At 39.4% G+C, this 16,527-nt stretch overlaps 2 protein-coding genes across 3 annotated transcripts in view; one reads left to right on the plus strand and one right to left on the minus strand.

The window, feature by feature from the left end:
- The first annotated feature begins 1,236 nt into the window (after positions 1–1,236).
- chpfb (chondroitin polymerizing factor b) lies at positions 1,237–15,689 on the plus strand. The gene is made up of 4 exons (XM_079883755.1): positions 1,237–1,728; positions 3,394–3,961; positions 8,366–8,548; positions 11,688–15,689. The coding sequence occupies exons 1-4, from the start codon at positions 1,427–1,429 to the stop codon at positions 12,948–12,950; spliced, it is 2,316 nt and encodes a 771-aa protein (XP_079739881.1). The 5' UTR covers positions 1,237–1,426; the 3' UTR covers positions 12,951–15,689.
- asic4b (acid-sensing (proton-gated) ion channel family member 4b) overlaps positions 15,135–16,527 on the minus strand; it is a 35,439-nt gene continuing 34,046 nt past the window's right edge. Inside the window, exon 10 of one of the 2 annotated variants that reach the window (XM_079883756.1) lies at positions 15,135–16,507. In XM_079883756.1, the coding sequence (XP_079739882.1) occupies positions 16,406–16,507 (102 nt within the window). In that variant the 3' untranslated portion in view covers positions 15,135–16,405. The remainder of the gene's footprint in view (positions 16,508–16,527) is intronic. The other variant, XM_079883757.1, reaches the window with a different exon arrangement.

Below are 16,527 nucleotides of genomic sequence, written 5' to 3' on the forward strand. Positions count from 1 at the left end.
ATTACCCCTGGGAGAACATCATGCTCTGCTTCATCTACAGAAAGTAAAACCGTAACAAACCAAACCAATTGTCTGTTTTAACAACCACATATTTTCTGCAACAAGCGTGGGACAGAAAGACATCACAGCACAGCTCTGGAGAGTCCACTGTGTTCTTCAGTTGTAGCTGCAGGCATGCAGTATAAAGAACAGATGTGATGCTCAAGGGGAGGTGAGAAGGAAGAAAGATCTGAGCTGTGTTTTTGTGTATATTGCCATGTCTGTGCACATTTTAAGTCTGAGAGTACAGTTATTTGCCTATATGTATCTGATTTTTGGGAACAATTGGTGTGTGTGCAAGGCATAGCATGATTATGATTGTGTGTGTGTGTGTGTGTGTGTGTGTGTGTGTGTGTGTGTGTGTGTGTGTGTGTGTGTGTGTGTGTGTGTGTGTGTGTGTGTGTGTGTGTGTGTGTGTGTGTGTGTGTGTGGTTTCAGGGAACCTGAATACACACAGACTCACGGGGACCTAAATTGAGGTTCCCATGGGGAAACAAGCTTATAAATCATACAGAATTTTTTTATTTTTTTTTTGAAAAATGCAGAAAGCATTTTGTGTGTGTGTGTGTGTGTGTACACATATTGCATTTTGTATTTGTAAGGAGCAGCTATCAATCACATTAATTCCTAATACAAGGTATCTTTTTCAGACACACACACACACACACACGCAAAACTTTCCCCTTAATGTAAAAAGAATCTGGACCCACAAACATCACACAAAATTATTGTAGCCTATAAGCCAACATTTGACAATTGACTAACACGCATTGTGTATTGTTATTTGTAGTAGTAGTATTAGCCAATGTTTTCTGTATTTGTCATTTGCTCAATGCTGTTTAACTTCTTTTATCTTTTAGAATAATTTTTCTTCTTTTTAAAATTAAAATGTTTTAAAAAAAAACTTTTTTTTATTATTTATTTGATGAATTATCTGTTGGTGAGCGCCCCTTCATTCTTTATGCGCCCACATGTAGGATTACAATTATAGTCTGAAACAGAATGATCGCCCTCTAGTGAAATAAAGAAAGAGCATAAACTTTCCAGGTCAAACGCGGTTTCCTCGCATTATCCCAGGGCAAACGACCAAATTCGCTTTTACTCCTAAATTATAGCTGCAGTTAATGATAGGTTTGCTGCGGTCTCCTCCCCCGTCCATGCCTCTGTCGAATGGCAGTCATCAGCGCTTCAGTATTTGCATTGACTGACGTCTGGTTACTAAAGGGGCGGAGTCCGGAGCGATGACACGTCAGAAGGCAACAGTCACGTCTCTCTTTATAGGTGCGAAGAGAGAGCGACGCAGTTCCTCAGCCTCGTTCTCCTAAAAGCATCTCCTCGTTGTGCTGAGGAGCGGACAGTCCACTATTTTCTGCCGACGACAGAAAGCATGAGAATTTCAATGTTAGTTTCTCTCATCAGGCCGACCGGGCCGATTATTGTGGGCATCTCTCTGGGATTCACTCTGAGCCTTCTGAGCGTCACCTGGGTGGATGAGTCCTGCGACTCTGACTGGATGGGACCCGCCGAAGAGATGCTCATAGGGCAGCCTGGGAGCTCGAAAGGGGCCCGTAAACCTAGTTCGATATCCACTGGCACAACTGACAACGGAAATGTCGAAGAGGATTTTGAGCCAAGAATAGTGCCTTATAACAAGCCTGCTCAGGAAGGTCCTCCCAAAAAGGTTTTCAGGTAGGTGTAGCTCCACCAGTGATGCTATACAGTGCCCAGCCTGAATGGAGCCTGTTCGGTCTATTTAGAGCATGCATGCATGAAAGGTAGTAATTAAAACATTAAAAAAGGAAACAAGAACTTATGATTAAGACAGAAACACTATTAAAATAAAACAGCATCCAGAGCACTTTTTTTTTTCTCTTTGTAGCTGTAGAGCTTTTCTGCAAGAAGTTTGCTGCTAAACTAAAGATGCCTGTGCACATTTGTGAATGGGGAACTGGACTAGGACTCTGTTTATTTATAGAGTAAAGCAAAGGCTCCTGATCTTGCCCCTTGGCCTCTGGAAGCGGATGCGGCCTAATTATGTCATCGGGTCACATAAAGTGTGCTGTCAGTCAAGGATCAGCAGTTCAGTAATCTGAACTAGCTTCAACAACTCAACAGTGTTCTTAAAGACACATAAACATAACATTCATGATGTCAACACATTGTAGAAAACATTTTTTTTTTTATTATAGTTTGTGCTAAAATGACAAATATTGTTTGGCCACTGTTAAAAATAGTTTTTAGTAAATAGTGTAAGAAGCTTCAATAATATTTATTTATTTTTATATTTACAGTGGTTGCTAATAAAGTTACCACAGTCTTATTTTAGTAACTTCGAGAGTAACATTTTAAGGGATTGTCAAAAGTGATGTGTGAAGCCCAAGTATGGTAAGCCTATAATTTGTCCTCTGCATTTAACCCATCCAAGTTAGTGCACACACATTAGGAGTAGTGAACACACACACACTGCAAACAGAGGACACACACCCGGAGCAGTGGGCAGCTATTTTGCTGTGGCACCCAGGGAGCGATTGGGGGTTAAGATGCCTTTGCTGAATGGCACATTAGTCATTTCATGCCATCGAACCCGCAACCTTCGTGTTACCAGTCTGACTCTCTAACCATTAGGCCACAACTACCCCCCTTTTCCAGGTAATATTTAGTATTATACACAGTATAAAGTGTTTGAGCATGAATATATCAGATAGGATGGCATCTGCATCCATCCATCCTTTTTCCAAACTGCTTGTCCTATGTAGGATCGTGGAAATGCTGGAGTCTTTCCCAGCATCTCGGACCATAGGCAAGGAAACACCCTGGATGGATGGCCTGTCCATCACAGGGACATGGTATCTGCTGTTTGAGAAGTCAGAAAAAATACATTTTGTGTGGAAAACATCTTTATTTCTCATATGCCTCGTAACTGAACGTGACATGCTTGTTCAAATGTGTGGAAAGGAGGTTTGAGACCATAGAGAATTTTCTTTTAATAACTTTGGCCTAAATTTTCCTCACACAAAGCTATGCATCATATGGTTTCAGATTTTGGATTGTCTTTTTTTTTTGCTTTTAACTGTCCTTATATATGCAAAGAGTTGCATGAATATCATTCACAAAATTATTTTGTGTTTCATGGGAAAAAATGACAGCAGGCAAGTTTAGATTGTCACCGGGGTGAGTCAATAATGACCCAACTGCTGCCTATTTTGGACTTCTGTGTGTGGTATGTTATAAATGGTTGGGTTGGTTTATTTGACCAACCCAGCTGTGCTTGTGAGTTCCTAATGTAACTGTGCTGTGATTCAAATTTCTTAACTCTTCATGTTAGTAATTCATCCTTCATCTTTTTCTTTTTAGATCCAAGTATGCCAGCACAGAGCTTGGAATTCGTGAACGTCTCTTTGTTTCAGTATTTACCTCCAAAACCACCATAAACACGTTAGCCGTGGCCATCAACCGGACCCTCAACCACCACCTGGATGGCCGGCTCATCTTCTTTACAGGCACTCGCAGTCGTAAACTCCCTAATGGAATGTTTGTGGTCGTCCACGGTGACGAGCGTCCAGTCCCAAACATGTACCAGTCTGTCCGATATCTTCTAGAACATCGCATTGCTGAGTATGATTGGTTCTACCTTGTCCAGGATGATACCTATACCCAGCCCGAAAGGCTGAAGACTTTAGTAAGCCACCTCAGCATTGACCTTCAGCTTTACATGGGCCACCCAGGAGAGTTCATTGGAGGTGAAACCCAGGGAAGGTACTGTCACAGTGGACCAGGATTTCTACTATCCCGTGCACTACTTCTGAAGCTCCAGCCTTTCTTGGAGCAATGCAGGACTGACATCATAAGCGTCAGACCTGATGAGTGGCTCGGCCGCTGTATCATTGATTATGTAGGCATGAACTGTGTGGAGGAATATGAGGTAAGAGTTAACTGGGACTCAAACATGCTTTATGACTTCTATGCAAGATTGGTATAAGCATTGAAATGAAAAGTCTGTCATTGTTTACTCACCCTCATGTCTTTCCAAGCTCGAATTGGCTTGCTTTCTTCTGCGGAACACAAAGGCAGATTTTTTTAAAGAATATTTCAGTTGTTTTTATCCATTTTGTGAAAGACCAGATTGAAGTTTCATTCCACAGAAGAAAAAGCCAAACAAGGTTGTAACAATCAGTATTATTTTTGTATCAGATTAAGATACTATTATAATTTATATTCATAGTTTGAATTAATTTATATTTTTCCTTTACATTTTAATAATTTTGTTGTGTTTTTGTCATTTTTATTAGGTAAAAACATATATCGCTTTTATTATTTTTTATTTAAGTTTTAGTTATTTTAGTACATCAAGTTAAACTAAATTAAATTGAAGAATGTTGCTTGTAGCTCAAATTAAAAAAAAGTTGTTTTGTATTTTATTTTATTTTATTTCAGTTATTTTATTTTATTTCAAGAAACAAAATGTTTTTTATGGTTTTAGTTTAAGTTAACTATAATAACCCTGGTGACCACATGAGGGTGAGTAAATGATGACAGAATTTTATTTTTTTGGATGAACCATGCCTTTAAATCTAGTGTGACTTGCTCTGGATACGAAAATGCTATCCAGAGCAAAACAATCAAAATTGCATTCTCTTTTCATTGTTTATATTCCAGTAACTTTCCATTTCATTAGCTTTGTTTCTATTTTGTTGCAATGCAATCTCATGACAGCATCTGCTTTTCCCCTGTAATCACAAAGGCAGTTACTTTTCTCACATCATGAGATTCCAATTAATCACAAGCTAAAATAGTATCTATCCCAGGGCAAATGTGGCTGAGAGAGCCGAAATGAGCTGAAGGAAGGGAAGAGGCGGGGGGATTGGGGGGCTCAGAGCCTGAACTATGTACAGATCATCCTGGCAAACTCTAAAAACAGGCCTGTGTTGATAAAGTAGACTTTTCATGTAGCTGGTTTTCCTTAGTTGGCAATGTTTATGCTGGTCACAAATGACTACATTTTCCACCTGGGGTCTCTAGTTTCGACAGGAAACCACATTACCCAAGGGCCCATGCTTTATTGAGAGGGTGCGCTGTTATATATTGAGAGGCTCAATGCACCAGGGAGGCCAAATATTCAATAGTTCACAGTATTTTTCAAATTCTGAGGCAGGTACATTGATATACTCAAACAAGCTCACACAGTCATGTGAAAATGCTCGGCATATGTTCAAAACATTTATTTCACGTAATCAGCACCGAAGGCAGTATAGAACAGTGTATATATCTGGTAAAACGTCATGGGCCCTATTTTAACGATCTATGCACATGGTCTAAAGCGCACGGCGCAAGTTCACTTAGGGTGTGTCCGAATCCACTTTTCCTAGTTTAACGGCGGGAAAAATGGTCGGTGTGCCTGGCGCATGGTCTAAAAGGGTTGTCCCTATTCTCTTAAAGGAGAACTCCGGTCAATTTTAACATTGAGCTCATTTTTTTGTACATTTGGAGTGCAGTCAATACAGAGAACAACGACAAAAATCGGTGTTGCCTACACCGAGTTATTCTATTTTTAAAATTTGCACCCTGTTGACTTCAATGGGGCAAGTACTAAACCTGCTTTTAGCCTCTTAACATCCTTGATGTGTCATTACAAGTGCACAGAAAATGTGAGTGATTCCTTCTGAGTGAACACGAGTGAGTCTGACTGCAGTAGATGTGAAAGATATGTATAAAAATGATGTTATTTAAGCCAGCGCAAATACCTTTGTTTACATCCTGTTTTTCGGTTGAAGTCCAAAGTAGTCGATTGCCGAGTTCACGCGCGTGATCATAGGTATTAAACCTATGCGTGTGAACTCTGCAATCGACTACTTTGGACTTCAACCGAAAAACAGGATGTAAACAAAGGTATTTGCGCTGGCTTAAATAACATCATTTTTATACATTTCTTTCACATCTACTGCAGTCAGACTCACTCGTGTTCACTCAGAAGGAATCACTCACATTTTCTGTGCACTTGTAATGACACATCAAGGATGTTAAGAGGCTAAAAGCAGGTTTAGTACTTGCCCCATTGAAGTCAACAGGGTGCAAATTTTAAAAATAGAATAACTCTGTGTAGGCAACACCGATTTTTGTCGTTGTTCTCTGTATTGACAGCACTCCAAATGTACAAAAAAATGAGCTCAATGTTAAAATTGACCGGAGTTCTCCTTTAATGAGTAATGGGTGTGTTTTGGGTGTAACGTGCAATAAACCAGTGTCATTTCCCATTCCCTTTAAAATCCAGTTGCGCTCGCATCATGGCGGATTCGCTATTCGCTACAGAAATTTGTAAGCAGAAAGACTGAACGCGTCTCCAGAGTGCAAACGGATCTGCTAGTGCGCGAGGTTAAAGCCATCTATGGGACAAGCTGGATTCCACCATATCTTTATGTACACAAGATTAATATTTTACATTGTAATCCTTTTATTTTTAATATTTGGCATATTTGTGTGCTGCTGCGTGTCCCTGTTTGTGTAATAAGCAGAGTGTACGCGCGTTGTAACCCGCCTATAGGCGCATATTACTAACACGCCCTTTAAATAGCAAAAAAAAAAATTGCGCCATTGACTTTAGACCAGATTTCAGTTGGTCAATGGTGCAGTCTATTTCAGTTGCCTCCAAATAGCAACGTGCAAAACAATGCACCTGAACACACATCGTTTTCAGACCAGCATGGGCGCACAAATGGGCGCAAATGCATTTGCTATTTTGCAGGACGTGAAAATGATAACTGCGTCGGGCTGAAACTAGCAAAAAACACTTGCACCGAGTGTATGATAGGGCCCCATAAGTGTGATAAGCAACGGTTTGTGAGATGGTGTGTTAAATGGGATTGGACATGGGTGCTGGCTGCTGGCTCCTTAGTGGATTATACCCATTTCAATGATTTGGCATAGAGTTGAAGGAAGACCTCCACACTCTTAATAGCCTGATCTGATTAGATTCAGGTTTCTGCATGACTTAAACTAACGGTCAAAAGTTTGCTGTCTGTACTTTAAAAAAAAAGAAAAGAAATTAATGCTTTTATTTAGCAAAGATGCATTAAATTAAATCAAAAGTGACAGTGAATATATGTTAAAAAGTATTATTTTTATAAATCAAATGCACTTATATTTTAAATAAATGCTGTTCTTTTGAACTTTCGATTTATAACAAAAATCCTGAAGAAAAAAACTGCATCACAGTTGCAATACTACTGTTTTCAACATAGTAAAAAAATATTTCTTGAGCACCAAAGTTATCATATTAAGATGAATCCTGAAGGATTGTGTGACAGCAAGACTGGAGTAAAAATCAGCTTTGCAATCACAGGAAAAAAATGCGTTTTAAAATTTATTAAAGTAGAAAACAGCTACTTTAAATTGTAATAATATTTAATGATATTTTCTGTTTTTACTGCATTTTGCAGCTTTGGTCAGAGTAACCCAATGTCTCTTGCAAAATAAATCTATAACCGAGACAGGGTGTATGTTACAGGGACACAAAAATATGACCATACTTTAATTCTACTGCAAAAGCAGTCATAAATTATTAAATGAGGTTTGTTTCATTGACAAGCAGTAAGGGTATCTATCAGGATGTGCTACCAAGGTTAGGGGTTAGTATTTGTTTCAGCAGGCAATCAGAACGGTTTGCACTTAACTGGTTTAGGGGAAAAAAATAATGCTGGAAGCAGATAAAGCTAAATTATTATCACTGTAAACTGTATGAACATTAAAATCAAAGAAACAAATAATTTCTGTTGCTGGAAATAGCAGAAATAATGATTTCTCCTGTGATCCACAGAGAAACAAACTCACTGGCTTTCATTAGGTGAGCTATCAGTCTCATGCAGGGGCAACATATCATTAAACTAGGTTTAGGACAGTCTAGTTAAGTTTGGACCTTTTGAACAATGACATAAAAGCAGTGACCTGACCATAAAGCATCAGTAATTCACACAGACCTGAACATGCTGTTTGGATCCAGCATAAAATAAGTGAGTGTCCAGACACCAGGATTACTTGAATGGAATGATGTACTTCTTCCTGTTCTCGGCAGGCCAGCTGCAGACATGCTGAGATTTGTGCAGTTAATTAGCATGGTTACAACAAGACATTAAACGGCTTTACTGCAAATTGCAAGGGTCTGCTGACTAGAGCTGACCAGAATTAACCTAGAGGTGCCGTCTATGCAACTATGACCACATTCTTGTTATTGTGCCAAATGTTGAACTTGAAGCCTAAAAAAAAAAAAATACATGTCATTTATATTGTATACAATATATTATTCTGATCTAATTTCAATCTTGCTTTACCTTAGGGGCTGAATTATAATTATTTTACTATGGAAAACCATATGGACCTTCCCAGAGTGGGGAATGATGGATTCCAGAATGCTCTCACTGTTCATCCAGTGACCAGTGCAGAGCTTATGTATCGTCTGCACAAACATTTCACAGAAATAGAACTGCAGAGGACCTATGAGGAGATTGAAAAACTGCAGGTTAGATTGTGCTGAATTCTTTACAACTTAACAAATGCATGCATATATGTGTGTTTTATTTAGCTCTTTATTTTGTATACTTTATTCATGCATGACATTGCTTTAATATTGCTTACAAAAGGCAATCAAATCCAGCATCAGTACTGTTTATTTTTTTTTTCATAATTTTTTTGAAAGCATGCATGCTACATTATACCTTTACCTTGTCACTGCATGGGGCAGTACCCTCAAAGGTACACCTTTTTAATGAATCTACCCCTAAATAAGTGGTTCTCATCTTTTTTGCCCTAAAGCAATGTTTCTGAACTCCAGTCCTCAGGACCCACCTACCAGAATGTTTTAGATGTCTCCCTATTCAACAAACTAAAAAGGTAATAAGTTTAATCAGGTGTTAATTAGTGAAGCATCAAAACATTCTGATATGGGGGTTCGCCAGGAGTGGAGTTGATAAACACTGCCAAAAAAGTACCCTAATGCTGAGTTCAGACTACATGATATCAGCTCGATTTTGTTTTGACGTAGTAGAGTATCATGGTGATTCATAAACGACAAAGGCATCGGGACACAAGAATCGACCGTTTTATCTCGTAAAGTGAATCATAGTAGACGATAACCGATGTCGCGTCTGTGACACTTCATGTCACGACAGAAAGACTAGCATGTTTCATTTTTTTCTGTCCTCTACAATGGGTTCTGTCACATCTGTGATGTTGACCAATAGGAGCACAGAAGCTCTTCCGTGCACAGCTTTTAAACATGGCGAAACGAAAGAGAGACAATGGTATTGGTAAAATTATGCAATGGAGGAAGGTTTGTGGAGCTATGGAAACTATACTCCTACCTTTATGATGTTTCCTCAAAGGACTACCACAACAGAGTGAAAAAAGATAAATGCTGGTGAACTAGTGGTGAGTACTGGAATTAGCATTACGCTAACATGCCGCTTCGGTAGCCATTATTTGTTTACGCTCTTGTTTCCGGAAGTCAGTCGCTAGTTCCACCTTCTCCATGACATCATGTAACATCTAGTCAAAAATGTCAGACAAAAATATTGTGCAGTCTGAACGCAGCATAAGGTACTATTCCTGCTGAAAAATCCAGAATTGCTGGTCACCAGCATAAGGTATGTTTTGCATGCTGGGATGGGTTGCTGGTTGCTGGTTTGCTGATCCCCATAATGGGAAGCTGGAGTGCTGCACCAACTACACCAGCTCAATTTGTTTGAGAACAGCATGATAATGCTGGTCCTCCAGCTAGACCAGCACTATACCAGCTCTAACCAGCATAAACCTACCTGGACCATCATGGAATTCATGCTGGTTTATGATGTATTGTTCAGCAGGGATACTATACCTTACAATATTAATATGTAGGGGAGACCGGGGAAAGCTGCAACACTTTTTGCTTTTCTCTCAGTTACTCAGAGACTATTTGGACTAGACCATCTGTCTGCTAATTACCCATACCATTTAAAGATGATTACATATGACATATCGTTCACAGTATTTATTTGAATGGAAGAAGCCAGATGATGCAACTGACCCCAACCCAGGGGACAGTTGCAACACAACCAGGGATGGTTGCAACATGTTAAAAATACCTTAAATTTCACTAATTAAATTTAGCTTTTTGTCTCAATGAGCATAGAATTCTGAAAATATTAACTGTTTTAGGCCTACTATAATATTATAGTATTATTTATTTATACAATGATATTATTGTAGCCTATTATTTATTTAGTCATATTTATCAAATAACAGTTATTGAGTTTTGTTTGTTTATGTGTAGAACATAGATCTACATAGATTCAGTGTGCAGATGTTACAGATGCTATTTAATCTCTACATATTTCAGTGTCAGACAGGAAGAATTGAACAATTTGCTATGCAACAAACTTTTATTAAACATGCCATTTATAACTTGTTGCAACCGTCCCCAACCCTATCAGCCATGACAGAACATCATATGCCTGCTAGACACACTGACTTTGACACATGCTAACCATGTCACTTAGAAGTCAACAAAACAATAATTTAAACTAAATAAGTTTGGATTAATTCATACAAAATGTCAGGACAGTATGACAAATGTACTTGCATACCTCCAAAACAATTTTTGTTCAATGAATGCAGCAGCGGATGTTGAATATGTCTTCTGTCTTCTTGGTGGGGGGAGGGTCTAACTGTGCATGTGCAGTATGAGTGTCATCACTCTAGCATGTTTCTGATTGGAGGAATAAGACTTGTTGCAACTGTCCCCGGTCTCCCCTACCCTTAAAGGGATAGTTCACTTTGAAATTAAATTTTGGTATGTTTTAGCTTACCTCAAGGGCATCCAAGATGTAGGTGTCTTTTTTTCCGCAGTAGTTTCAATTTTGATATTTTTAGGTCAAACCGTTCTTGTCTGTCAGTCATATAATGCAGGTCTGTGGTCACTGTCTCAAAGAGCATGCACAGAGTCCAAATTAAAACAATTCCCCATCGTCCAAATTAAACAATTCCCCATCGTAAGTACACATTGATGGCCTAAGACACGAAACGAGCGGTTTGTGTGAGAAAACGAACAGTATTTATATTGTTTTTACCTCTTGTACACAGCCACGTCCAAGTGATCTGAAGGTGCGGGCGCTTCCTATTGTGTGACGTGTACGCAGACTGGTGCATAGATATATACAATAGATGCCGCCTTGGCTACGGCGTAAGAGGTAAAAACGATATAAATACTGTTCGTTTTCTCACACAAACCGCTCGTTTCGTGTCTTAGGCCATCAATGTGTACTTACGATGGGGAATTGTTTAATTTGGACGATGGGGAATTGTTTTAATTTGGACTCTGTGCATGCTCTTTGAGGTGGTGACCACAGACCTGCATTATCTGACGGAGAGACAAGAACAGTTTGACCTAAAAATATCAAAATTGAAACTACTGCGGAAAAAAAGACACCTACATCTTGGATGCCCTTGAGGTAAGCTAAAACATACCAAAATTTAATTTCAAAGTGAACTATCCCTTTAAGGTGCTAATGTGAACCCTTCAAGATGAAAGTGACACACAATACAGTGGATTGTATTTTGATTGTATTTTTTTTAAGTGTAATGGCTTTTTTTAACTTTTCATGCACCTTACTTTTCACCCTCAGTCTGAGATTAAGAATGTCAGTGAAGTAGCAGCGGATGGAAACAAGAGTGCTCTATGGCCCATTGGCATCACTCCTCCCTTTGAACCCAAAAGCCGCTTTGAGGTACTGCGTTGGGACTACTTTACCGAAGATAACCTTTTCTCCTGTGTTGACGGTTCCCCTAAATGCCAGCTCAATGGCGCCGATCGCGATGACGTGACTGACGTCATCAGGGTCGCTGTTGAAGAGCTCAATAAAAAATACAACCCTTTTGTACAGTTGAGCTCTCCACGGCTGGTGAATGGTTACAGGCGCTTGGACCAGACACGAGGGATGGAGTACACCTTGGATCTGCAGGTCCAGGCCACGACTGAGTCTGGTCACCAAAAATCTATCGCACGCCGTGTACACCTTGTGAGACCCCTCAGCCAGGTAGAGATTATCCCCATGCCTTATGTCACCGAGGCTACACGAGTTCACGTCCTCCTGCCCCTCACTAGTTACGAGTCCCAAGTAGCACTGCACTTCTTAGATCACATTTCATTCAATTTGTTTGAGACTGGTGAGAATGCAGTTCTTAATTTCCTGTTCACTTACGAACCCGCTGAGGCCCAAAAAGTGAGTACAAATGATGTCTTTTCAGAGGTCAAGGCTAAGATCACCGCAGTTGAGCGCAGATATCCCAGCGTCAAGGTGTCTTGGATCAGCATAAAGACAGAAAATCCTGGCGTCCTGCGGATCCTGGACATTGTTTCTAGGAAGCACCCGGTAGAAACACTCTTCCTCCTGGTCACAGCTGACACAGTGCTCAACTCCGAGTTCTTGAATCGCTGCCGCATGAACACCATCAGTGGCTGGCAGGCTTTCTTTCCCATCCATTTCCAAGACTTTGACCCCAGTGTGGCTTATCCAGACCAGGTTCCCCCTGCCTCACACGACCTGGTCCGGGAAGCGGGCCACTTTGACCGCAACACCTTCGAGGAGGCGTGTTTCTACAACTCTGACTACATGACCTCGCGCACACGGATGTCCAGGGATTTGCAGGAGAGTGAAGATCTGCTGGAGAGCCTGGATCTTTATGACATGTTTGTGCAGTACTCTGGACTGCACGTGTTCCGTGCCGTCGAGCCTGCTTTGCGCCAGGCTTTCCGCAACCAAACCTGCGATCCTCGGCTAAGTGAGGACGTGTTCCGCCGCTGTCTCCAGAGCTCTCTGGAGGGCCAGGGGTCACGTTCCCAGCTCGCCATGCTAATATTTGAACAAGAGCAGGGAAACAGCACCTGAGGAGCTTCCAAAGAAGCAACAGTGGGGTAACTGTAGACTGGCTAACCGCTAGCAACACTCCTCCTTCTCCTAACATCTGTCTCTAGTAAAAGCTGTTTGATTATCTTACTGAATTCAAAGAGAAGTGTTCTGAAAGGAATATTTTAAGACATTTAACAAAAAATATTTAGAGACATCTTTCTGTGAGTACTTGACTCGCAACTGTTAATGCACTACAAAAAAATTATACTGTTCTTTCACTGTGCTTTTCTGAACAATTTTACAATTTTGTATTGCAGCACGCCACATGTTGCTGCCTGGTTAGAATGGATTGTTTTTAATGTTGTATTCCTCATTTGTAAATGTTATTTACCTTACAGACTGGTGTAGTTTAACCCAATGTATACTTTAGTTTTGACACAAATGCTAGCATATGCGTACCGCCAAACTCATAGGCTGCGTCCGAAATCCCATACTCTCTGAGTAGGTACTTATTTTGAGTAGTTACTTTGCGACCGCTAAAAAAAGTATGTTCTATATAGTATGTGTGTAGTACGATTGTAATCCGGAGGTAGTACATTCACCAAGTTGCCACTGTCATGTGACCTACCAGCATCAATTGCGTCACTTCACTGCCATTCACGAATCCTCTCCCACGGGCTCATGGGATAGTAAAGTATTTTTTGTATCATCTGGGTCATCTGTGTACTTTTTGCCTACTCTTTTATGAGTACTGTGAATTCGAACATACTACTCTTGTCACGTACTGTTTTTTGTCTACTATATAGTAGGGAAGCATGAGATTTCGGATGAAGTTATAGCCTTTCAAAGTACTCTTCACCTGTTTTCTCGTTCACCTTGTGGACAAACTAATTACTGCAACAAAATTCAAGGCACAAGCATGCAGAGTATGCACAGTTAAAAAATATGGCTGTGTACTGTACGCACAGTGTATGCATGCTATTCTAATGATGAAATTTGTCACATGCATTGTGCTTACAGCACGATTTTTGTCCCACAGCAGATTCTAAAGTTTTCATTGGTCATGTCAATCACAGTGCTGATTGCCTACATAAAGCCACGGTCACTAGACCTGTGCATTGCATTTTTGTTTGGACACTGTAGTAGTTTTAATATAATTCGCATGCACATATGGAAGTCTATGGAACAAAAAGTGTAGTGTGACCGCCCCTTAACGCTGAAACAAATACTAACCCCTAAACATAACCTCAGCATTGGGAGCACATCCAGATTAATAGCTTTTTTTTTAATTACTGTTTGCTGTGATAGGATTGGATGATATTCTGACCTCTCGACTGAATCCATGAAGTTTGAATTTTTCTTTACAATTGACCACGTGACTGAGTTGACCAATGAAATCATCTTAACTGGTTTAGGGGGGAAAAAAATCATGCATACGCATAAACTAGCATACATGTAAAAAACGAAGTATACTTTTGGCTAGTGACGGAGCTGGGAAAGAGAATGTGAATAGAATTTTTTTCAGTGATTATAGTGTATTTTTTTATTGTGACTGCAGCTGATGGAAGAGAGGATGAAGAATGTTCACAACAAAAATGGACAGTTCTGAAAGGGCGAATGTATAACAATGTATTTTGTATTATTCCAGACTTCTGAATCCGCCCATGCTAGAAATGCATTCCAGTATTCCACCCACACTTCCTTTTCCCGTTAGCTTTGGCTGTCTGGGGCAACCTAACTATATTGTCCATGTAAAAATCTGTGCCTTTAAATCTGTTCCTTCACAGTGGAATGCTTCTCAACTATGCAACCAACCAACAAATGAACACAAAAACACTTTTTTTTGTTTTGTTTTGCACATGAACCTAATATTTAAGTATATTTATAATGTCAGAATTATGTTTTGGTGGTTTGTTTGTTTGTCTTCCTTTCCATATTTCCTCTATCAAAAAGATGTTTGTGAGCAGAGTACCAGTTGTTGGGCTCTGTGGAACTGACATGTTATAATGAGATTATAGAGTTAATGCATCACACTGCAGATATTTACTGTGTGCGTCGTGCTGCTGCTAACAGAAATGGTTTCAGATGAAGAGCCTAAGAGGCTCTAATTCTATTTGTAGAAAGTGTGTCAATATAAATAAGGGTAAATTGTCATTATTATTAATATTATTGTGTAATCACAACCCATTTGCTCACAACAAATCATCATATCCATGTGAAATTCAGTTAAAAACAACTTTTATTCACCAAATATTTCCACAGTAATTTGCAGAATTGTATTATTCCATATAACATCTCTACCCTTGAATGTCCGCCATTATGGAGCCACCAGACTTGAGCGGGTGTTACTAAGTTCATACAAAGTGGTGTTGATGAAACATGATAGGTGTTGGTGTTTTAGTATTAAGCCCACTAGGTGGCAGTAAAAGCAGTTTTTCTCTCTCTCCTTGAAATGCTGTCCTCATGTACAAGGTTAATCTGTGGAAATGCAGAATTACGCATATTTAATCAGAAGGCTCTGGCTTGTGACCAATACATTATTCAAGACATAAAAATATAAGAAATAAAATAAAGAAGAGCTTATGGTGGTTTTTAAGGTTATACTCTGACATTTCTGTTTTAGCTGCAGTGAGTATTATTGTGTTTTAGTCCTTTCCACACCTTTTTAGACCGGATGGAAATGATGGATATTCAGCTAAATGTTACTACAATTTTCAATGTGTTTATTGTATTTGAATGTGCTTGTATTTGAATACAAAATAAAAACTCTACCACCTATTTTCATACAAAGGATATTATTTAATAGTGTTTACAGTTATGTATGTATTTATTTATTTATTTTACTAGAGATGATCTCAACAAACAGTGTGTTCTAGTGGTGTTTTCCATGTTTCAAACCTAGCACAGTGGAAAAGTTACATAAGACTGAAAAAGAGCATAACACCTACTCACAGAAAAATGAGTGGTATATATTTTAGTTTTTCTCCTACTGAGAAGTCTCATTATGTTATTAAGAAACGTGAAAATGTGAAATGGCACAAGCACTGTACATTACCGCAAGAAGAACCACGCAGAAATCTTTTTCTGCTCTTAGCAAAAGGTGCATGTTTGCTTTAACTCTCTGTTTCACTTATAACTTTCAGCAAGTTCCTGTTTGTCCAGTCAAATAGGATATTTATGTGTGAATGCGATATTTTCACAATCTTTCTTCTTTTAGGCCCATGATAGGTCCATCCAAAAGGGGGAAAAAAACACACAAATCAACAAAAGCACATGTGGTTTCTTCATCTGATATTGCCTTGAAAGAGTGTGAGCGGTGTGACTGGTTTGAGCCGATTTCACATGATGAGGTCCTGGATTAGGCTTTGGCTGTAGCTTTTATAAGTAAAAAAAAAAAAAAACCCGAAATGTATAATTCAGTGCAGGGTCCATTCAGGATCCCAATTTTAAGTTCAGTGATATGAAAAAAATAAAGAGAGAAGAAGAGGCGTCCCTTAAAAAGCAAAGTCCTGCTGTACGACCGGTTGTGCGTTGTGATGATTTGGTAACATTGAAGTTGGATGTGCACTGTGCGGTTGAGCCACGTCATTAGCTGCCTGTTGACAAACATATCGCA

Source organism: Squalius cephalus (assembly GCF_949319135.1).
Source record: "Squalius cephalus genome assembly, chromosome: 10".
Lineage (NCBI taxonomy): Eukaryota > Metazoa > Chordata > Actinopteri > Cypriniformes > Leuciscidae > Squalius > Squalius cephalus.